Source organism: Malurus melanocephalus, unplaced genomic scaffold (assembly GCF_030028575.1).
Source record: "Malurus melanocephalus ecotype Western Australia unplaced genomic scaffold, MMel_1.1 scaffold_67, whole genome shotgun sequence".
Taxonomy (NCBI): Eukaryota; Metazoa; Chordata; class Aves; order Passeriformes; family Maluridae; genus Malurus; species Malurus melanocephalus.
In genome coordinates, this window is record NW_026623299.1 from 2,485,911 (window position 1) to 2,509,048 (window position 23,138).

Here is a 23,138-nt window from a genome sequence, read left to right on the forward strand (position 1 = left end):
TGAAAGAGGAATATGCCACTAATCCTTACAAGAAGAAAGAGTAATTCCCTTCCAGTTCACCCACTTGATATGCAAGATATGCCCAATCCCATAAAATTGTCCCTTTTCTGTTCTTCAAGTCCTTATATATTAACTGTGTCTGAAACTTCTTTTAGAATATGTATGACATGTTTTCCATGTAGGAGTTAAAAATGAATGAAGGAAATCACAGAGCTCTTTTTGCTGTATTRCACTTGAAACTATTTTTGTGTTCCTTGGGGGTTGAAAGTTGAGGAATATGTCATCAGCCCTTACAGACAGGTGGTTTGAAGGCTGTTGCATGTTGTGCTAAAACAGGACTACTTTATAAACATAATTACTCACTTTCTTTGGTAATAAATATATCAGTTTTACTCCCATGAGCTTTGTGGTTTTGATGTCACAGACAGAGCTACATTTAGCCTGTAGTCATCAAGCTGAGTTCCCCATTAAAAAAAAGAAAATTATTTTTAATCCTTGAAATGTTCTCAATTCAGTTGTGTTGCATGAGTACAAAGGAGTAGAAAAATAAGGCTTGCTCTTGCCAGGAGTGTGTCTTTGGTATGGCAGTATGCTCAATGCCCTGTGAAAGTRTTAGGAATAAAATCTTTTTCCATAGTTTTAATTTTTGATTCTGTTTTGTCTGTGTCCGTAGGTGTCCGGAGTCGGTCCGGCCCGAGGGGGTGCGGCCGTGTCTCCTCCCCTGCAGGAAGGACTGTGTTGTGACACTGTTCAGTGAGTGGACACCCTGTCCCACAGCCTGCCAGCCTGGTAAGMCTTGAAGAAGACAAAATTTGGGGGAAAAATTAGAGAATTGGCCTAGGAACACATGACAGATCTCATTCACACCGGTCTAATGGTTTTTAGGGCATTCACCTTGTGTAAGTTTTAGACCTGAGGACTTTAAACTTTGACTTTTGAATTGACACTGATGTTCTTGGGCAGGTGAGGTCCTTGTGAGCAGCTTTGGAGATGTAAATTCTTTCAGCCTTGAAAAAATTCCTTCTGGGTACTCTGAGGCCYCCATGTTGTATGGCTGCACATGGATTTGTTACATTAAATTAAATGTACTTCTCATGTCCAAGCTGGATGTTCATATGGGATTATTCAGGTTCCTTCTGTGCTTTGTGGGTTTTCAAGGGATCTCTTTGATCTTATTGATTAACTTTGGGGCACCGAGTGTACAGCGAAGTGTCTTTATAATGATCTGGTGTTGGGTTTTCTGAAAAATTTGTGTGTTTTATTAATTGTTCAGATGAAAGTTTGCTCAGTTATCGGAATATTTCATTATTGTTGGTTGCTTCCTTGCCCTTCAAAGATTCTCAGTGGATGCTTTAGCAAAGTCCTTGTTAGATTTTACAGGAAAATGAGTTGCTTTCTAAAACAGTGAATCCTGTTTTAATTAGCAATTTATTTTTAGACTTTAAATGAGCTGCCTATGAAGAAGTAGAATAAATTACCTGGTAAATTACTTTGTTTATTAAATAATAGTCTACAATTAMAATGAGAAGAAATTAATTATTTAACCTCCTTGGCAGTGTTATCATTTTAATATAATTCTAAATTAAAACTTCTTAGATGAGGGAGTTTGTTTTTTGCTAAATCTGTTATTGATATGGCTGCATTGCAAGATTCTTTTTTTTTTTAATTTGCATTGCACAATTAAAACCTCGGCACGATAATGAAATTTCAAAGCCACTATACATACGTGAGTTGTTAGGGGTGTTGTGCTTTTTTTACAGAAAAGTTGTATTTAATGAAAGCAATATACAGATGGTGAATTACTAATCAGATCAAGCAGGAACAGGTATTGCCTGGCAGATTTAAAATTAATTGTGTACCAGCGTAAGATCAGAACTTAGACAAACACAGAATCACTAAATCAGTTTTACACAGAACTTCACCCGTTGAGCTTTTTGTAGTTTATCTGAGGAAATACTTCCGAGTTTACCATCTAACAATCAAAGAGCTGACATTTTCCCTGCATTTAAATGTCATCAGACAACAGTCTGTCTTGTGGCAGGAGATGATCTGCTGCCTCAGAAGCACAGACAGCACTGAACTTAGGGCAGTARCAGATGGACGGGCAGCATAACTCACAAAGGAGGTGCCACTGAATCCCAGCACCTGTTGGGGAGGAGAACAGTGAGTTATTGATTCTCTGCCATTTCAGGTACTTAAAGGTGGCAACTGCCTGCTGCAGTTTTCTGTAATGTGTCTCTTTTACCTGGTCTTTGAGGRTGGATTGAAGAAAGAATCAAAGAATCAGTAGGGTGGTTTCAGGAAATGAAATAATCTGAATCAGCAGCAGGTAGATTTTCCTCTGTTCCTGCTTTCCTGGGGGTGAAGGTGGTTGTGAGAGGTAACTGCTTTCAGCATGGGTGAGTTGCTCCCTGGTCTGTCAGCACAGATTTAAAACAGGGAGATTAAAAAAAGCAAACAACTAACAATAAATAACATTTTTCATCTTCCTTCTGAAAATAGATGGTACCTGTAAGTACCTCTTGTCTTCTGGGCATTGGTTGTCCAGGAGGAAGGTTAGAAATTTCACAGTTCCTTAATTCTCTAAACAAGTTTACATGGAAAGTTAGATAGTGGCTGTCCTATTTTCTCCCTATGCTTTAAATCAGATTTGAAATGAGATGGGGTAAAAGTGGATAAAATGCATGGTGTGCCGCAATAAGAAATTCCAATCACCTCTACCAGACTGTCAGACAGTCCACAATCTGCCACTTCCAGTCCTCATAAGCACCCAACCAGAACTGGCCAAAACTTAAAAGCTCTTATCTCTACAAAGATATTGGAGATGGCTCTGATTTTGGTGACTAAAATCTCAGAAAATCTCAGGAAATCTATCCTTGTTTTTTTGTGTGAGCAGAATCTTGTGTTGATCAGGCTCTGCCTTTCCATCTCAACAGGAGCAGGGTATGAAGCTGAAKGTTTTCTGTGGAATAAAGCACATATTCCAGGAGTGAGAATGGGTTTTGTCCCTCACCTGAGAATGGTGGTGCAGCTCTCTGAGCCCTGGGCAGGGAAGCCCTGGGGGTGAAAGATGGGAGAAGGAAGGATGCAAGATCCAGGGAGGAATAAGAATGGGTTGGTAGGAGTTTTATGGCTCTGTAAGGGAGGAGAATGGAGGCTGGTGGCACAGGGAGGGGGAGTGGAAGCAGAGGTACGGCACCCCTGATATCCTCAAACAGCATTATCTGAGCTGCAAAGTCAAGGACAGAGAAGTCAAGATGGTCCTTAGATCTTGAGGCTTGACTTTTTTCAGGAGGGCAAACAGTCATAGCCGTGCTTGAAATCAGTTTGGTTTTAAAAGGACAGTCCTGCACAGTGCTAGTACTCTGGAAAAAGCAGGCTATAGCAATTTCAWCTGAAATATAAAAATTATGCTCATTAACATTTGTAAGGAATGCTATAGAAAAGCCAGTGAGGAAATTCAATTTTGAAAATGGGGTTTGAGTAAGGTGCAATAAAYGTTGAGGATAATTTAGTTTCTTGAGGTGGAGAAAATTACTGTKGGAAGCTCATTTAGATTTGGTACTGATTAATAGGAAGGAAATGGGTAAGATTCTAATGGTGGTAGATAATTTGAATGAAAATCGTCACAAAGTGATAGAGTTCACGATTCTTGGAAGGGAAGGATGGCAATATCAACAAGACATTTTGAAAAAAAAAAATGCGATAGACTTCAACAAACTGCAGGAATTGGTATCTCACTTCTTGGGAACGCATTCTRTGCTGACAGGAGTGCAGAAGAGTTGGAAGCTCTGAGAAAGCCTGCCCAAAAGGCTGAAGCCCTACTGGACTGTAATTCCTATTATAAAACTGTGCAGTAGCATGGCACATGGGAGCAGGGCATGTGTAGGTCTGTACATGATTTGCGAGTTCAGGGTTCAAACCATGAAGAGAGAACATCACACACAGCTAGAAAAGCCCTTTTTTATCTTCCTGTCAGAGGTGTTCAGGATCTCATTGCCTTTTGGATTGTCATATTGTTTTACAGAGATCAGAAACAAGAAATCAAGAAYRCAAACTAAGCTAGAGGATATTAGARAGTGGAAATTGCAYAAATGGATTAAAATTGAGRGGAAAATGAATAAAATGGRGGAAGCACAACRTGGGGAATATGCAGTTGTTGTCATTGTTTCCATTGCTTGCAGGCAGGAGGAGAATGGATCAAGGGGTAAATGTTTCCATTGAGTAGATATTCTCATGTCAGTGGGGCTGTGGGAATTAGAGAGAAGTAATAAAGCAATGCCAGAGCATCAAGTGACTGCCTTATGGGTGAGAAATTAAGTCTAAAAGAACTAAAACTCAGTAATACCAAGGCAAACCAAACCCAAACTCTCCCACTCACCTCCACTCCCCGAAAAAGAAAGGCCAAGAAAGTTGTAGATTATTCATCCTGACTTCGTTATGTAGAAACCCACAAGAACAAGTTATTACTCAAGGTATAAACATTTCAAGAATCAGATTGTAATAAACTGGCCAGTAAGGATTTATTGAGAACAAATTGTGCCCAATAAATTTAATGTCTTTTTTTTAACAGCCTAGCTGTTCTAATTAAGGGAAGTGGTAGATTTTTGACACATTAAACTTCTATCAGGAAGCTGAGGAACAGTGGCTTGAGTTAAATCACTCTAAAATGGGTATTCAGCTGCTTGAAAAATGTCACAGTGGATATCACAGTGAAAATAGTCACTCTTTACTGCCTGTAATTGTTTATTGATACCCATTGATAAGTTCCTGTGAGCCTTCTCTCAGGCAGCAGAGTCCCAGCTTTCCTGGTCTCCTGTGTGTGAAATGCTCTGCTCCCTAAATAGTCTTTGTGGCCTCAGAACCCTCTGGAGATACAATGGACTAGAAAATGRATGAAAGGCAACAGTTAAAAATGCTAAAAAACATACCAGGCTTGTCAAATTGCTGAGCTTGTTGGATGTAAGACCCCGAGGGGTCACTGCACTGGGTCCTGGGGAGGCTGTAGGTGGGAATCCTTGGGCACAGCCTTGTGAGAAAGAGAGCAACAAGAGGGAATTGAATTGGACCTGCAAAGGACTGGGCTTGCTTAGTGAGAGAGGGGAAGACTTAGAATGGATGCAAGGCCTTGCAATTTCATAAAGGACAGGGAGAAATTATTTTCTTCATGGAGTGGACAGAAGCGAAAACAATTTACAGGAGTGATGGTGTATGCTAGATTTTAAGAAAAGGCACTTTGTGAGGCTTTGCAGGCACCAAATCAGGCATTTGAAGGGAGGCTGTAGGAACTCTAAGGTTCTGGCTGTGAAAGAAGCAGGAGGGGGATCTCTCTGAAGGAGCTTTTCCTGCCCCAGGGCAGCTGCTGTGAGCAGCCTYTTGGTCCCTCTGCAGTGACCTCACAGTGGTGGCACTTCCACCAGTGAAGGCTTGTATGRCTTGGTGTTTTTAAAGCCAACATTTTTCCTGGATCTGTGCTTGTACTTTGTGTTCATGGTGTGACTTCTCCTAAGTTTTCCTTCTATTCTGCCACATTGTAATTTTGCTGCTGCAGCTTTCTGAGCTGGAGAAATAATACCCATAGTGGGCTTATTGGCACACTGCTTTCYTCTTCCAGACAAATTTGATCAACTCCACATTTAAAGAATTTTACTTGTTCTGTAATCCTTTAAGGAGTTCTCCTGAGATCCCTTTTTACTTTTCCAGCACCTGTTTCTGAAGTGTGAATGCAGTACCCACAGAAGTACAAATGCCATCCCCAGTGGTTAAATCAGCTCTCACTTTGCACTCACCACTCACACTGCCAAGGATTATATTTGCTTTAGCTATAGAGACAAACAGATAAATCTTGTTCTTGTCTTTMCTGCTGCATTCTGTGCCATGGATTTTGTGACCTGTGTTTTTAGATGGATTGATCTTGCATCAACTCAGGTTAAGTAGAGAGTTAGCCTCTGTTGGTTGCAATGGCTTTCCTCTCAGGAAGTTATCATTTCTAATTTCTAGAGCYATAAAGATGGGTTACTGGTAGCAGTCTGAGACCACCAGAATGTGTTTGCAGAAAAAAAACCCTTCCATTATGACAGTTTGTTTCTTTGTTTTTATTTTTTTTCCCTGGTTAAGGTGTTTATTTTCTCATTTATTTGTTTTCTTACTGGATTTGGGGTTCTGTAAAATTGACATTTTTTGATGCATCTCTTAGGCTGTTGATTTCTCAACTGTCCAGGTGCTGTCCTGCTGAACTACTGTAATTTTAAAGGAAGTATTTTTACAGAGTGCTCATGGTTCCAAAATAGAAATGAAACACAGGGCATGTTTCTAACCATGGCACCTAGATCACTCATTTTGGGTGCCAACCATGTCTTAAAAAGCATTTTTTTCTTTGCTTTACAGGCAATGCCACTGCAGTTAAGCAGTCCCGGTACAGGATTATCCTTCAGGATCCTGCCAGTGGGGGTCAGGCGTGTCCAGACACCTTATATGAGGAAAGAGAATGTGAAGATATTCCCATCTGCCCAGTGTATAGGTAAGAACTGTTAGCTTGGAGCCACTCTCCAGTGGGTGTCCACTTCTCCAGAAATGACTCTTGTCCTGCACAATTTTCACCAAAAAAATAACATAATGTTGGAAAATGCAGAGTTTGAAACAAATAATGTACTTTGCAAAATATGTAAAAGCAGAATTCAAACTGGAGGTTTCAGTAGGTCTGGCATCACCAGAACATGCACCCATAGACACAGCTCCTAGAAATGATAACCTGAGGGTCTGATATGTGTTAGGAGGCTGTTACTGGGAACTCCCCCCTCATTGTATCTAAAAATCAGTGTAAGCTATTTTGGGACCACAAGCCCTCGAGTGCCTTAATCATAATTGCATGCTCATTGCAGAAACTCTTGTCTTTTCCCCTGGTACCCTCACTCCAGTGAATAGTGTGCACTTAAAAAGTTCTGATTAGACAAATAGTACAATGGAGCACTTACTCACTGCTCCTCATTAAGATTCTGTGGCCCATCTGTTGTGCAATATTAGTAAATAGAAAAGCATTGTATCTTTGCATACAAATCTCCWGCCTGCACTTCCCACAGGAGCGTGGAGCTGAAGGCAACACCAGGAAAGGGACACAAGGCTCTGCTCTGCATAGTGCCAGGGAAAGCTGCTTCCAGTGTTCCTGGCTGGCACAGCTGTGAGCCTGGAAAGCAGGCTGGGAACAGCATCACTTGGTGAGAGCAGGAGGAGAGCCTGGTTTCAAAGCCCACTGGGGATATTTCTTGATGTAACTTTGAACCATGCCCTGCAAAATGAGAAAGGGGAATGTTGTTGGAGGAGGATGTGGCTTCCATGAAGGTGAACCTGGCACCTGSATTTCAGTTCCCAGAGTTTATTTCAGGAGTTATTAGAGCTTKGTGACTCTAAAGTCCCCACAGCATGTTGTGATTGGTACCTGGAGTTTGTGCCCAGGTTTGTGTTTCCTGTTTTCCAGTTTTAACCCCTTTGCTGTTCACTGTTCCCTGCAGGTGGAAGAGCCACCGCTGGAGTCCCTGTGTGCTGGTGCCAGAGTCGGTGAGACAGGGAGTGCCAGGGCAGAGTGAGCCCTGTGGGCATGGGCTGCAGGCCAGGGGTAAGATCCYACATCCACCCTGAGCATTTAATGTGTTCAATATGGCGTTTCAGTAGGGTCGTTGCTGTTTTTCTGCTGCAAATTTGGATACTTTGTTTTATGAAGTTTTTTGGGAACTCCATGCATTGTGCAGTTCTGCTGTGCTGGACATTAAAGTACCACAAACACAATAATTTGGAGTATAAGAGGAGATCWGTGCTTGATGTTCAAATATCTTAACCTGCTCTTCTGCCTGAAGCTGAAGCATGTGAGCTTTAAATGAATTATCTATAGGCCTTTATGAAGTAATCCATTCTTTGTGCTAAAAATGGAATGGATAATTTCCTCATGATTTTGAATTTTACTAATGATTTGCCTGAGGCCTGRTTTYSATTAAGACTGTTGAAAAGTGGGTAAAGGCTTTGGGCTCCTGCCCTTGGCATAATTAAGCACTTAGAAATTAGTGATCCCATTGTCTGAACAGAAGTGTTGGGAGGAATGTCAGTGTTCAGAGTCTGTAGTGGTGCCTGCAGATGGCTGGAGATGTGGCTGTTATCAGTCGCTGGGAAATATAAAGAAACCTTTAACAAAAGGTTATTTTTATTGAAAAAAAAATTGCTATACAGGTATGCTAACTGAGGAAACTTGACATAATAATTTACTCCTTCACAAAGGCAGAAGCTATTCTTTAAAGATGAAATGAATTTCTTAYATAATCTGGAAACAAAGGAAAAGAAAGAAAAGCCCTGACAGTATGTGGGATGTATCTGAAAGAAGAAATGTGTTTTAAACTAAAACTCAAAGGAGTAAATATCTTTAACTAGGTTTTGACCACAAGCCTTTCTACAAGGTTTTCAAATCTGTAAATTGTATTGCTCAGTCTCTCTGTGAAAGGTTGGTAATTTTTATGTTCTAGTAGGTGCATGAACTTCATGTTAATCTTACTCTGACAAAATTAGAAGTATAATAGAAGAGTATCACGCTTACTTTTACTCTGTGGAGAGCCCTCCAGCAATTACCCAGGCTATGTGCTGTTCTAAGGTAATTGTGAAAAACATACGTGGTGGGTTTAAGTGAAAATTGTTTCAGTACCGTGTTCACTTTTTGTATTTAACTGGCTTTTGTAAAAGTTTTGGTTTTCATAATTACATGTAGCGACAGAGCCACTCTACTGAAGATGAGTGGGGTCTCAGAAAAATGAGTTCCCAGATGAAACCCATGGAATAAGATTTTTAAACATATTTTGTATGAACAGGGGGAATGATTTCTACAGAGAAGGCAGCTGAAACCAAGCTGCTAACTCTGACCATACTGTGTCTGGAAAAGAGGCTGCTGGATTTTCAACAATTYTGTATTGTATCTGTAGATGTCTTTAGTGAGAGAAACTTTCATAAAGGTTTTGTCRATACCTGTCCTTGCTGCTGCTTGGACTTCTCAGGAGCGTGCAGAGGTGCTCTGTGCTGTCAGGGAGCAGCCCTTTAGCCAAGAGAGGCCTTGAAGGGGCTCTTCAGTTTGTAAACCTCAGCAATCAGGATCAGGGCTCCTGATCCTGTCATTCTTCACTGGGAAAGGTGTTTTGGAGAACATTTTCACCTGCAGTGTGAGGTGAGCTGGGGATTTGGGTTTGTTCAGCCTGGAGGAGTGTCTGGTGTGGAGTTCATGGGAAGATGATGCCACACTTTCCAGAGGTGCACAGTGAATTGAAAGAGCAGTCATAGGCTGGAGTGAGAAACCCTCCCAGGTGGCCCAGAGAGGCTGTAGATTCTTTGGAGATACTGAACACTCAACAAAAAAAGTCTTGAGCAGCCTTTTCTAACTTTGAGGTCGATCCTGCTTAGAGCAGGCATTGGCTCTTCAGAGGTCCCAAATTACCTGGTGTGATGCTGTGAGTGTGGAGGTATTTTCAGGGGAATCTGTGCYATCAGTGGAAGAATCCCAGGTGTAAGAGACAGATGATGCCTTCCTGCAGTGTTCAGGCCTCCTGTGAACGAGCTTGCACTGGAGGTATCACACCACTCCAGACAGTAATTGCCTTACATAATGCACAGTGTCTTTAGCCAYTAAGTGCTCCTTCTCCAAAGAGTATTCGTACGAATTTGTCTGGTTTCTTTTTTACCATGTGACAGCAATTACCCTTTTACCTCTGAAGATAACCAGTCTCRCTGTTCCTTGGAGCATCCATTTTTTAGATCTTTTTTTTTCCTGCCCGTACCCTGACTGTCATGTGAAAAAGAGTATTTTAGTTTTCAGTGACTGTCATATCTAGCCAATTATATAAGAACATTGAATTCATATAAATTATTTCTAAAGAAAAGCAGTATGTGTTTTTGTGCACCTATTTAGGACAATGACTGCACTGAGGGAAAATGAGGTCTGAAATGAATTTCAAGCTCCATTCTTTCTCTGGCTAGATTCTGAGATAGATACTTAGAGATCTTTTTCCATGAGTGTTTTCACTGAAATTGCATGTAAACGTACTGTGTGATACGCAGCAGATATCAGAGTTTGTCTGTGAATAATAAGCAGAATAGCCAAAGAGATGACAGCTGTCTGAAGCTGCAGTTTTTATGGTTTTATCCTGGAAAGATATTACACTAATTACAATAGCCTTTCCTTTTTTACATTTTTTACATCAGCTTCAGTGGACAAACTCAGCAAGCAGTCCTATAAGAAAGAGAAAAACAGCATTTGGAATTAGTCAATATAGCTGTTATTTAAACTTAATTGAGGCATGATTGGCAAAAAGCCCCCAAGACRGGGCACTCAAGTAAAACAGGGTGTGGATATGGCTGTTGCTTGACAGTTACAGGGACAACATTTCTAACAGTAAATGAGKAGCTTGGCAAGCTCTTGTGTTTCTGTACAGCTGTCATTCTCCTCCACCAGGGACTAATTTACTAGGAGGTGTCAGGAGTGTGAGGAGAGGTCCTGYACAGGGGTGAGGCCARTCCCAAGCACAAACACAGSCTGGGTGAAGAATGGGTTGAGAGCARCCCTTCCCTGGGAAGAGAAACTTGGGAGTGTTGGTTGATGAGAAGCTCAGTGTGAGCTGGCAACACAGAAATCCATTCTGCAGCACAGAAATCCAGCCTTGGCTGCATCCCAACAGTGTGGGCAGCTGCTGAGAGAGGGGATTCTGCCCCTCTGCCCTGCTCTGCTGAGATCTCACCTGGAGCTCTGCATCCAGATCCTTAATGTAGGGAGGATGTGGAATTGTTGGAGCAGGTCCAGGGKAATTCAGAGAGATGCTCTGTGAATGCTCAGACTGAATCACCTCTGCTATGAAGGCAGGTTGAGAGTTGGGGCTGTTCAGCCCGGAGAAGAGAAGGCTCCAGGGAGATGTCAGAGCCCTTTCCAGTTCCTAAAGGGGCTCCGGCAGAGCACTTCTGATAGGGGAATGGAGCAACAGGACAAGGGGGAATGGCAACAAACTGACAAAAAGCAAAGTTAGGTTAGAGATTAGGATTAAAGTCTGAAGTGTGAGGGTGGTGAGGCCCTGGCACAGATTTCCCAGAGAAGCTGTGGCTGCYCCATCCCTGGAAGTGTCCAAGRCCRGGTTGGATGGGCTTGRAGSAACCTGGGATAGTGGAAGSTGTCCCTGCCCATGKCAGGGAGAYTGGAGTGAGRTGAGCTGGATGGTTTCCRGTTCAGACCATTCCATGATTTCATGAGAATTGCTGCTTGTTCAGGTGCCCTTTGGTCACTTCCCAGTTCTCAGATGTTTGTGGTGGAGCATCCTTCAGAAATGACCTCTCCTTTCAGTGCTGACAYGAGCAGCCACCTGGGATAGACACAGCTTTGGGAAATAATGTGTTGCTCATTACAAGGGATTGTTAAGGTGTAATTAGTGGATGGAGAGCCTGTTTTAAACAAGTGTCTTTGAAGGCTGCTTCAAACACCACTGGTATTGTAAATAGACACGTATTAAAGACCAGCCCAGCCTAATGAGACTCTGCTTTAAAAACTGATCTTGAAAATACACTGACAACATGATCATGAAAAAAGGAGTCACTTTCCAAAAGCAAGGAGAAGCTGCAGCAGTGGAAAATGCCATGTCTTATTTCTCCTGCTCCYGCCACTGTGCTTTGATTCATGTGGGGGATTTGACCATATCTTCCCCAGTTAATGAGACAGTAAGTCCATCTCAGAGCTGTAGCTCCCCATCACAAGAATACAGAAAGACACAGAGCTGGAAATATTTTTAGAGATAGTTTATTGATTTATGTACAGGCCAACAACAATGCAGRCTCACCAGTGCAGCAATAAGAAGTTACACCTTTGCCTTGGAAAACAGAACTCTCCCTGTTTCACCAGAGGTCACGGGGTGGATCGATCCTGGACAGCCCCMTGGAGCATCTCAGGAGTGCATTTCTTTTGGTCGCTCTTCTGTCAGACCACACAGGATGCATTTCCTTTCCTGCTTTAGCTGGGTTGTGAATTCACACCACGCAGACTTTGCTAAGATGGTCAGTGTTAAATATAATCTGTTACAGTTGAAAAGTTAATATATGCATTGACAGTGAAAAAGTGAGGTGTAGGCAGCATTGGACTCGAGCTATTTAAGATTCCTGTGTCCTTCATTGCAGGTTTCTGGCTCTTGCTCTGGAGCTTTCTGATAACTGTAAGGACATTGCAGACAAGACTGGTTTCAGACTGATTCAGATCAAGAGCTTATCATCATGAGAAAAAAAATGGTAACAGTCTGCTCTCTTAAGTTTCCTAAGTGTGTCTAAATGCAGTGATAGTTCCAGTAAAATCTTATATAAAATATAGGCAGTAGTGCGATCACARGCTTAATAGTGACCAAGTTAATGCATGATATTAAGCAAGATGAAAGGGTGAGTTTAGATAGAGCCTGTTAAGATTGCATCTACACAAATATTTCAAACAGGCATCCTTCAGCTGTATTATCTCGTGTATTTTTCATCAGTAACTCAGTAATGGCCATATACACWGTTGYTGCTTCTGCTACAATTATTTTATGGTAACCTAYTTATAATGAGATGTGCCATCAAAAAAGCATCAGTGTTACCTTTTTTTTTCCTTCTCATCAGATAATCCAACAGTTCTTATTCCCTGTTTTGTTGGTAGTTAATATAACTGCTGATTAGCTRAATTAACACATCATTGTGATTTGAGTTGCAGAATGCTTTTGCACAGAATTACCAATTTCAGGAGGTGCATATTAGAATCCTGTGACAATTTACAGGCTGAAGGCAATGTGATARCCTGRAGTTTACAAGGAATGCAATTATGATGGTAAAAGTGGCAGAGACTGCTTCAGCTGGGGATATTTTCTGAGCAGGGCTCTGTGGTGAGTCCTGTGTGTCTGTCCAGGGCTTCACCAACACTTTAAGATATAAATRCATCATATTGCTAATTCACAAAGGATGTGTTGTATTGTTATCTTCTTGATACTGATAATGCAATTTTTCGTTTATGACATATGGAGAGTAGTAAGGTTTTAGGAAACAACTGAACCAGAATTGATTCACTATTATTGTTTTTGGTAATCTGATTTCTTTYCTTGACAAGGCAGTGGGCTGGAGGTCAGGCAGTAAGGTGAGTGAAAAGCAGCAGAGATAATGTTCTCTCGACTTCAGGAAGACAAAGAGTCCAATCCCACGTGACAGTGTCCCATGTGCAATAAGAAAGTGTGACCTAGAGAAATGCAGGGCGAGGTGGTTGTGCAACTTGTTGAAAAAACCCATTCCAAGCTCTGTTATCAGCTATTTGCTGTCAGCCAGGGAGGCTGTTTCAGACAGCAGCTGAATCAGATGCTGACAGCTCCCCACGGGGACAACRCACCCTGGGCTGCTTTCACTGACAGTGTGGATGATGAACTGGAGAGCACATCTGTAACACATCTGGGCAGCTGCAAATCATGGGTGCTTTGAAGGGCAGAACAAAAATACATGTTGGATAAATTTGAGCATGCTGCAAAATCAGAAAAGTGAAATTTTCATTAAAGAAGAGAAATGTGCAGCACTTGCCCTGTGGAAAGGTGGGCAGCAGTACAGTAGAGGAAAGCTTGGAATTTAAACTTATGGATTGTGTGTGAGTGGCATTACCCTGTTGTAAAAAAGCACCCATCATAAAATCATGTGTTGCTTACATTTTCCTCCTCACCTCCAAGTTCCTGATATTTATTCTTCTGTTTCATAAAACAGAATATGTTTAACAAGTAATCCTCCCTTTTATTTTTGTTCCATAACACCTTATGGTGTAAGTAATGATAAACAATGAAGGTCAAATAAAAACACCAAAACTTTCCCTTGAGTAATTCCAATTCCTGATTTGCCAATAGATTCAAAATAGATTAGGAGCCTTTTTTTTTCAAAATACCCAAATTTCATTAACATCAAGAAATTAAGTATTTAAGAGTCTACCTCTGGTGAATAGCACTGAACAAATTAAAATCTCCTGAGCTTAATGAAACTTTACCTTTGGTTTTGCATTTAAAACTAATCTTCATTCTTGATGAACTATGTATATCTGCACACAGGAGTTGGAGGGAATGATCACTGCAGTATGGAYGTGTGATTGCACGAGTCCAGATTGCTTGTGTCCAATTTCTATCAGTTTACCTATAGGTTTTGGTCTTTAAATTACTTCCCAAAGCCTTGGTTTAACTGTACAATTGATAGTACCTTTGCTTCATGCAAAAATGTGTGACATTGTTTYGCAAAGGGGAAAACAAGGAAAAATTGAGGAGGAGACAGAAGTGCCCTATTAATGTAATGTATGSATTTTTAGCCTTCCCTGCACCAGTGGAATGAGGAAGATATACTCTTCCAGAGAGATTTCAGCTTTGTAACATTAGAATTGGCTAGAATTAGGAGCAGGGTGTGAAGCACCAGATGAGGTTATGTGAGATATAGTGGATCAGTCTCTCTGAACATTTCAGCTGCCTTTGATATTCCTGTAGTTTAATTTATGAGAAATAAAATCACCTCCTTGCACAGAAATCATCCTGGGCCAATTTCTTAAATCTTGGTGCTGTAGGAGAGGTGTCTATGCAAATGTGCACAGCTGGAATCTGCAGCTGGACACTGCAGTGGGGCATGGAAATTTGTCCTCATTTTGTATTGCATCCCACTGATCTTCCAGGTAATATGTTCCCCTAGACCATTTTTTCTTTCTTTGGGTGTGAGTTGATAGGACAAGGGGAAGAAAGATTGATCCTGGTGTTCCAGTGACAGGTTGTTCACAGAAGAGTGATGGGGGACTGCCCTCCTGTTTTTAATGGGGGATGTCAGCAGGCATCAGAGGACACTTAAAACTATATTTCAGCCTGGGTCTGCCCAGCTTCCACCTCAGGTAGAGTATTTCATAGGCAGAAGGAGAATTGACGTGACATTACTTTATAGAAGTGGACTAATAGCAGGAGAGACTCCGAGTCGCTTTCTGTCACACAGCCTTATGCCAGCAACATAAAAATTGAGGAGACTCTCAGAGAATTTGTCCTGACAGCAATCTACAGTGCAGCATTTTATCCAAAGGCAACTCAATGATCTGTAGGCTTTCTGTAAAATAAAGATGATGAAGACTGCATCAGATAAATTACGTGTATTTGATTTCCTTCAAAAGCAGGACAGTATATTCTGCTCTGTGGAAGGGAATAGCCAGGCTCTCTACCTTAACTGTATTCTGTTCCTATCTGATAAATGAAACAAATATCAGCATCTTAGTGCCATACAYAGCATTTGTTTTCTGGGGGAAAGGAATGAAAAGCCTTAATCRAGTACAACAGGCTTTTGAAGCCAGAAGGCATGGACACTGCAAATGCACACTACAGGCATGTACCCATAGAGGGATTGTTAAAAGATCAAAATAATGAGAAGTAAAGCAGAGGGACATCAAAGCTTGCCAGGCTGTGTATTTCTGCCTTGATTAGGAGGAGGGAGGGGAGAAGGGGGGAAAAGGGGTTTTAGATCAATAGGAAGTGGCCCGGTCACTTCAGACAGCACCATCCAAATGTGTACAGTTTACAGGAATTGCTGGAGCATCTCACTCATGAAAGTCCCACAGGATCTGACAGTGCTCACACAATATTTAACAGGTACAGAGGGAGAGAGTCAAGAGCATCTTATCTAAAGGAAACTCCTTTTTTAAATATAAGGGTAGATAGATTTTCATTTTGTCTTTCATCCCTCTGATTAAGTTCAGCTCTCTTTGGTCCTCCCAAGATTTCTTTTATCTAGTGTGGAGTCTGTATGATCTAAGCAGCTATCATTGGCCAAAGTCATTTTTGGGGTCCTTTTTTAAATGATGGATTGTCATTAAACAGAGTAGAGTAGATGAAAGAGGTCCAAGAAGAGCCAAACTCTGCTGAGACTGACTCAGGAGGATGAAAGGCATAATGAGAGACATAATGAAGAGCAATCTCTCCCTCAAACTGGAGRCAGGCCCTTCCAATTATTACTTGTTTTTACCACTGGTTTACAGTGGTTTAAAATCCTAGTTATGAGCAGTTGATTTGGACTTTTTGCACAAATCTTGAGAAATTTGTATTCTGTGARCAGTAGACCTGGGTGGTGACACGTCATGGATTGTGTGGAGGATGTTACAGAGCAGAAATCTCTTCTGTGACCAGGGGTTGTAAGCAGACCTGATCACACAGCCTTGTGTGCTCTTTATCAGAAATACAGGAGCCATTTCATCCTAAACCTCTGTTTTTCATTCACCTGGAGCCTGAAACAGGAGGGTTTCTAATCCTTAACATTTTAAGTGAGCTTATGTAAGTGTCACTGTTTTTTGGCTCCTGTGTGTGTCTGGCAGACCTGAGTTCAATGGGGTAACCCTGCAGCGAGTAAACTATTTTCATTTCTTGATGATTTTCAGTTTAATTGAATCATCCTTTGTTCTTGAGGCATTTGTRTCCTGGTTGGTCTCCTTTTTTGTTKGTTATTTTATGTAACAYTTTCACATCTSTCTTGGTCACCTCTCCRTGTGCAGGCAGGCTCATTCRGTACTGATTTAGATCTACTTTTGCTTTTATAAAATTTTAATTTCCTCCTTGTCACAGTTGTGCTGTTTACAACTCCAAAGACAATTCATGCCAAAGCCGCCGCGGTTCATGGAGAAATTGTTAAAAATTCATCTGAGCTGAGYAGGATAAGATCCAGGTTCTCTTGAAAATGGCCTTAAGGAGAGCCTTTCTTCAAATAGACATTTTAAATAGGAAAGCTTGAAGCATGACCAAAAATAAGCAAGTTTATTAARAAGCTTTTATATTATTAGTTGTCAGAAAAACACTGGAGATGGCACTCTCACTGTCTTTACCCAAACAACCTCTTTTTGTCCATAATGATCTCAGTCAAGTGGATTATCCACTTGTGAGACATTCCAGAGCCAATAATTGGATGGATGAAAGCCAGTTGTTTATTTTTACAGTGTGGTAGTACCAAAGGGGTTTATTTTCAGAAATAGACAGTTCTGGGTTCAAATGCTGATCTTGCTTAAATCAATKAAACATTCAAGGACTCTGTCAATTRTTTGGACTTCCCCCTCTCACCTCCTGGGGAAAAAAAAAAACAAAACAACAAACCCAAACAAACAAACAACCTCCCCCCCCCAAAAAAAATCTAAACAAAACCCCAAACCAGCAAACAGAAAGACAAATCAACAAACAAACCCAGCTGTTGGTGAAAGGAAAATGGAGATGTTGAAAGGCATGCAAAGTTTGATTTATGGCATATATTGTTCATTGTCAGACTCCTAAGGATTGACCTGTCTGGGGAATTTCCTTCAGATGAACTTGGYAAAAGTTGCAGTKTGCATTTTCYCTTTTTCTGCATTACTTAGGAAGCACTTCTTAATGGAAATTATTGAGTCAAGTTTCTTTCAATAATTAAGAACTAATACTCAACATGAATATTAGCATCCTAAATGGCAGAGCTCATCAGTATGACATACTATAAATCTTCAAGCCTTAGATTTTTTTTAAAGTGACATTCCACAAAGCTGGCATAAAAGGAATCCTGATGTCATGTTTGTTGACTCTGAATTTGTATATTAATGTTACTCCGATTGCTTTATGTCTGCAGTAGAGGTTTTAGACATGAGTTTTCAATTTCAGAATAAATGAATAACCTTGACTCAAACTGTCATTCAAAATTTCCAGCATCTCTCTCTCAAACAGGTGCACTAAAGTGACAGCAGAGCAATTGGAAGTTTCAGAGATGTTCATGAAGTGCTCGCTCTTGTGAGAGTTCAGCAGGTACCTGTGAACTGGTCAATATTGCAATTGCTTTACGTGTCCAGTGCTGCTCTTTTCTGCTGGCACAGTTTCTAAATATATTCAGAAATACTAAATATGCTGCGTGGTTTGTTTAGCCCTTTCTAAACCCAATCTGATGATTGCAGTATTAGCACTTCCAAACATTTTTCCTGTTGGAAACCCCCCTTCTCCGCTTCCCGTATCATCATTGATTTGCTTCWGAAAAGACTCAGGAGAAGATTCTGTCTTCTTTATTTATAATAAATCAAGTGAAACTTCATCCAAAAAAATTGGAATTCCCCTGGAATAAAATTACTACACAAGAAAAAGCCATCTCTATACCTTGATGGCAATAGATAGTAATGAAAAATATGTCACCTTCTAACAAAGATTTTTCTAAACTCAATTTTTTTGCTGGCAGCTGCTGGTTTTGCCAGGTGCGTGCATCATTTATTAAAGGATTGCTGATATTGGCTTTGTGAAATAAGGCAAGTTTTGAATAATATATTCTGGTATTTGACAGAGTTCTCCTGAAGTAGGGTATTTTGTGGTGTTAAAATTGGATCTTGGATGTGAAGCCTTGTWGCAAATGTTACTTTTTACCGCTTTTCTGATCAATTCTGGTCAGTACTGTTGTTTCTTTCTGACAGTTCACTGAAGTTTCACCCCTGCAATCATATATTTGTTTTCTGTGATGTGCCCCAAGGTGATTGAAATTTCTCCCAGTTATCTCTTTTCTACTGTCTTTTAGCTATCAACTTTCTGTACCTTTGTTTTTATCCTGTACTTTTTGTAGGCAGAACTGCCTGAGCTGGAGGTAGGCAGTGTGAGGGGATCTTACCAACCCATTAAAATGTAATAGGCTTGTCCAAGGCYATCTACTTCAGCATCCATTTAATTCAGGGTGAAGGAGATCAGCACATCCTCGGGGGACAGGGGACGTGCTGGGGCAGCGCTCCCAGCCCTGGCTGTGCAATGGGGACACGTGGCCTTTCACAGCCACTGCCCTTGCTGACCACAGCCCTCTGGGCCAGCTTATTTATTCCTTGTGCTCCTGGAGGGCATCTTAATAATGGCTGCTTAACAGCATTTGAGAAAATCAAGCATAAATGGGCCTGGCAGAAGTGCAGACCTGAACCCTTGAGAGCTTTTGGGCCATTATCTCTTCTGCTGCATTTTAACCCCCAGAACGCACAATGTGGTCACAGCAGACRTTCCCTGTTCAGGGTGCAGTGGAGAATTTGTGGTACGAATCAGAGCTGCCCCATTTTGATGAGYAGGTGCTTTTTCAGTCTCTTTTTGAAGTGTTTGGTTAGTGGAGCCCACAAAAATCAGAGCAGAACTCATTCCTGTGGGATGGATGGGTTTTGTGCGGGACACATTGCTGATGTAGCTGCGTGTGAGCAAACCTCCAAATAAACAGGGACAACTGTGTGCTTTAAAACAAACAGATACTTTCAGTGCTGGGTTTCATGGAGTATAAATTTTCCTGTAATCTAAGCACATCTGCTGGTAATAATTAACTTGTGTGCTGTGTGAAAAGAAGAGCTACATCAGCTCTATGGCATGGCGAGATGGATTGCTTCCTCTCTGTTCATCACAATGATTAATTGTAGCGTTTATAGGGAGATGGCTKCTCTTTATTAATTTTTGGGCTTAGATTACGTATCTGGCCCCTTTTTTAAGCTTATTTAAATGTTAATACTCGGCAAATCCGATATAAAAGCATAAACTTTGTAATTTTAAATGCTTTGATGTGAAACAGGGCAAAACGTGTCTGTTCAAATTGTCTTATCTGAAGCCTTTCAAAGATGCCTGTCTTTCCTAGTGAGATGAATTTCACAGGTAAGTGTAAATACTGGAGGCAACCATGAAASAAATTTAGAAGGATTATGGAGTTTCATTTGACCCTAATTGCTGGTGTTTCCAAGGGGCACACTTCATAATAATGAAACATATTAGCAATTTGCAGTTGGATCTGTGGTTTTGCAAGTATTACATTTTTACTATGAATGGAATAATCACCTAATGTGTTTCCAGAAGTTAAATACACTCAGTTCTTGGACTRTATTTGAATAAAATTTGATGATAGGCTTTGTGGAATGTAAATGTTCRGGCTTGCAGTGGAAAACGTGATGGGTATTTGAGTACAGCTGTCAAATAGGTTGATGAGGGGAGCCCAATGATCCTGTTGCATTTTCTCTCAGTGCARTCATCATCATCTTCCATTACTTGCAAACGAGTTAATATGTGTTGCATAGATGGAATTCAGCCACAGGTTTTTATTGGTGTTGAGTTTGCACAGTCAGAATGGTGAAAGCAAAAGAAATGATGTGTGGAGAGCCTTTATTGAGCAGAAGTCTGTAACTTGGTAAAGTTGCAGGAAGAGTGAACAGAATTTAGCTTACTATTTAAAAATCTTTCTGGGTTGCTCAAATCATATTGATTAAATGATAAACAAAATACTTTCTTGAAATCTCACAGTTACTGGCGTAAACACCCTGATTGAATTATGCTGCAAACAGAATACTGTAAGGGAAAATGTCTTTACCAGTTACGGTTATATCTTTTTTTTTYAGGATTTCTTATTAAAAATTTCATCTCAGGGTTTTCTCAGAAGATAAACTAGACTCAACAAAGAAGCTAATGCAAAAATAAGCTATTGCAGTGGCATCAATGAACAGATACAATAAGCAAATAAGCAATTTGCAGATAGAGAGTCAACATCCCATGAAATGTTTATAAAGGTAATATTTAAGATCTCATAAAATCAAATTGTAATCAGATACAATAACAAAAGCCAGTAATAAAACAGTGGTGAATCAGTCCCAGAGATGATCATAAAGCAAAACGCCCTATTCCATTTCAGAGGTTTTCTTTAGTGCTAAGCATTCTATATGTTTTTATGTCAACTGCACCCAATCTGTGCTCACCCAGTCACTCCTGGTTAGAGTGCACATCCGAATCAAACTGCTGGAGGCATGTGCTTTTTGATGCAATGTAATTTAATTACTAAGAAAGTCATTTAGGATTCACAGTGCTGAGCATTTTTAGGATTTTTGTCCTCAAGGAAACAAACTATTCTAAAATAAGRCCATTGTTCTTTTTGTTTCGCTGTGTCCATCAATCTATTACAGAAAGAAAGTTGATGTATTTAACTTTTTTCCTTTTATCGGTATAGTTGTCCCTATTGGATGATTATTTGTTCCAGCATTTTTGTGCAAATCAAAAATAAGCTGATGCTCACCTCTGACACATCAAGATCAGTTTCTCTAAGTTTGCTAGAGCCAGGATTCCTTAGAGCAGACAATTTTGAAATAGCTGACTTATCCTTGATAGCCCTTTCCCTGAAAGGAAATCTGCTCCCAGGAATTTCAAMTGAGCTGCTCAGTGAAGGGTGCTGCGAGCCTGGGCTGGGTTTTGAGGAGATTTTGGGAGACTGGAGGGTGTCTGGTTTAGCCAATCTGCAGGAGGATCCTTTGTTGCCTTTAATGCCCATTGCTAATTCTGATTTTCCATGCTTGTGCTGCAGCCTTCTGCTCATCTGCAGCAACCTGACCTAATTTTCACCTTTTTTGTTGTTGCTGTTGTTCTGAGGGCAGTGAATAGCTTTTGACTGARTTTGGCTGATCTCTCATGCTCCAGATTATCCCCACCATGGTTGTGCCCATTCCCTGATTGGTGAGCTTTCACTTTGGCTTTTCCCTTTTTTTCTGAGCTGCACCTTTCTTCAGTATTGTTTTTACCTACCAGCCCAGCTTTCCAGAATGCCTTACTTAGCTTTAATTTAAATATATTTCTRTGAATGCATTAGTCTACCTGCCCATTCCAGCTGTTCCCACTGGTTCCTGCTCGTGGTTTATGCTCTAGGCTGAGTGGAGTTTACCCTGTCACACCAAATTTTACCAGTCATACTCTGGAGACTATTCCAAAGATGGAAAAGATGTAAAGTTTATAGATAAAATACATGTCACCATCATTTACATGTCTTGACAGAACAGCTGTACCCCTTTATGTTACTCTTCCAGTCATGTGAATTCACCATTAAATATTGGCTACAACAAGGTTTCCCACAAAATGTATGTTAATGTGATAACTGTGTGAACATTTTTCAGTCTGTTTTTGAGGGTTTGGTTAGTGAATAGCTAAGCTGAAATATGATGTGAAGGTGAAGGAGGAGCCATCACAACTCTGGAGAGGGATGTGGGTGTCTCACTGGGCACTGCCTCTGTGTTTCACTGAGTGTAGGTACATGTCCTGTGGGGAACAAAAATCAGGTCCAACTTCTTTATTACCTCATGTAAGTTACTCTGAAAAGAGTTGTTTAATATTGGTAGCGGGTGACTGCTGTTGGCTCTTTATTCAGTGTTTTTGTAAGTGTAGCAGATTTTGTGTTGATAAAGAATAATTTGATTTTGGGAGGTGATTCCATGTAATGTGTTTGTTTGAGGTTATTGCTGAAGACTTCCACTGTAGCTGTAATGGAAAGTACATTAAACTGCATTTTAAACATATGCAATRGAAAGGTAGATAGGCATTTGAAACTTTAGAGAGTTAAGCATTTCCTCTCCACAATCTTYGCTCATCCTTTTGCTTCACAAGGACTGCCAATCTTGCATCTTTTAACTTCGATGTAGCCTATTTCCAGTGAACACTTTTGCTTTCTTGAATCATTTTATGCAACAAAGTGAAACAAGATGTTATTATATTGGACCATATAGGATACAAGAATCTGCTCAAAGCACCATATGAATCTCAGGGGATTTTTTATGTGTATTTACTCTGTTGGAAAACATGGGAGTCTTGTTAAGACTTCTCATTTATTGATGGACACATCAGTGTTGGTAGCTCATCTTTTTTTCCTCTTGATTAGAAAAAACCTGCATTTAAGTTGAACAGAGAAAAAGAAAGTGATTATGCCCTGTGTGTGTAGTTTATACAAATACAATTCTCATCCCTCTCAGGAGAAAATGTGGTTTGGGGTGGTGTTTTTTTAAGCTTCACTGTGTTTTTACAGTTGTATTTAGCTACGACAGTGGGTCAATATTTAAAATAACCATTTTAGGCATTCTTTTATTATTTTTCAATAACTAGGGAAAACCTTTTTGTTTTCCATTTTGATGTGATCAGTAACTTTACCAATAATACTTTCCAATACCTTTTTCTTTACCTTTAGACAGAGTCCAGATTTGTGTATGTTAACCATGCACCTTCATTATGGGGTATTGGATTTAATTTAGGATTTTTCTGTTACTTTGGATCCTTACATGGAAGGCTGTGAAGATGTCTTTGGTTCACACACTAATGCTTTATGAGACAAAGTAA

The 23,138-nt window shown here is 40.5% G+C and overlaps 1 protein-coding gene across 1 annotated transcript in view; it reads left to right on the forward strand.

The window, feature by feature from the left end:
• The window catches only part of THSD7B (thrombospondin type 1 domain containing 7B), a 238,689-nt gene that overhangs the window by 111,360 nt on the left and 104,191 nt on the right, over positions 1–23,138 (forward strand). The window contains exons 10-12 of the mRNA XM_057366569.1: positions 674–789; positions 6,388–6,520; positions 7,509–7,612. Of these exons, the coding sequence (XP_057222552.1) occupies positions 674–789; positions 6,388–6,520; positions 7,509–7,612 (353 nt within the window). The remainder of the gene's footprint in view (positions 1–673; positions 790–6,387; positions 6,521–7,508; positions 7,613–23,138) is intronic.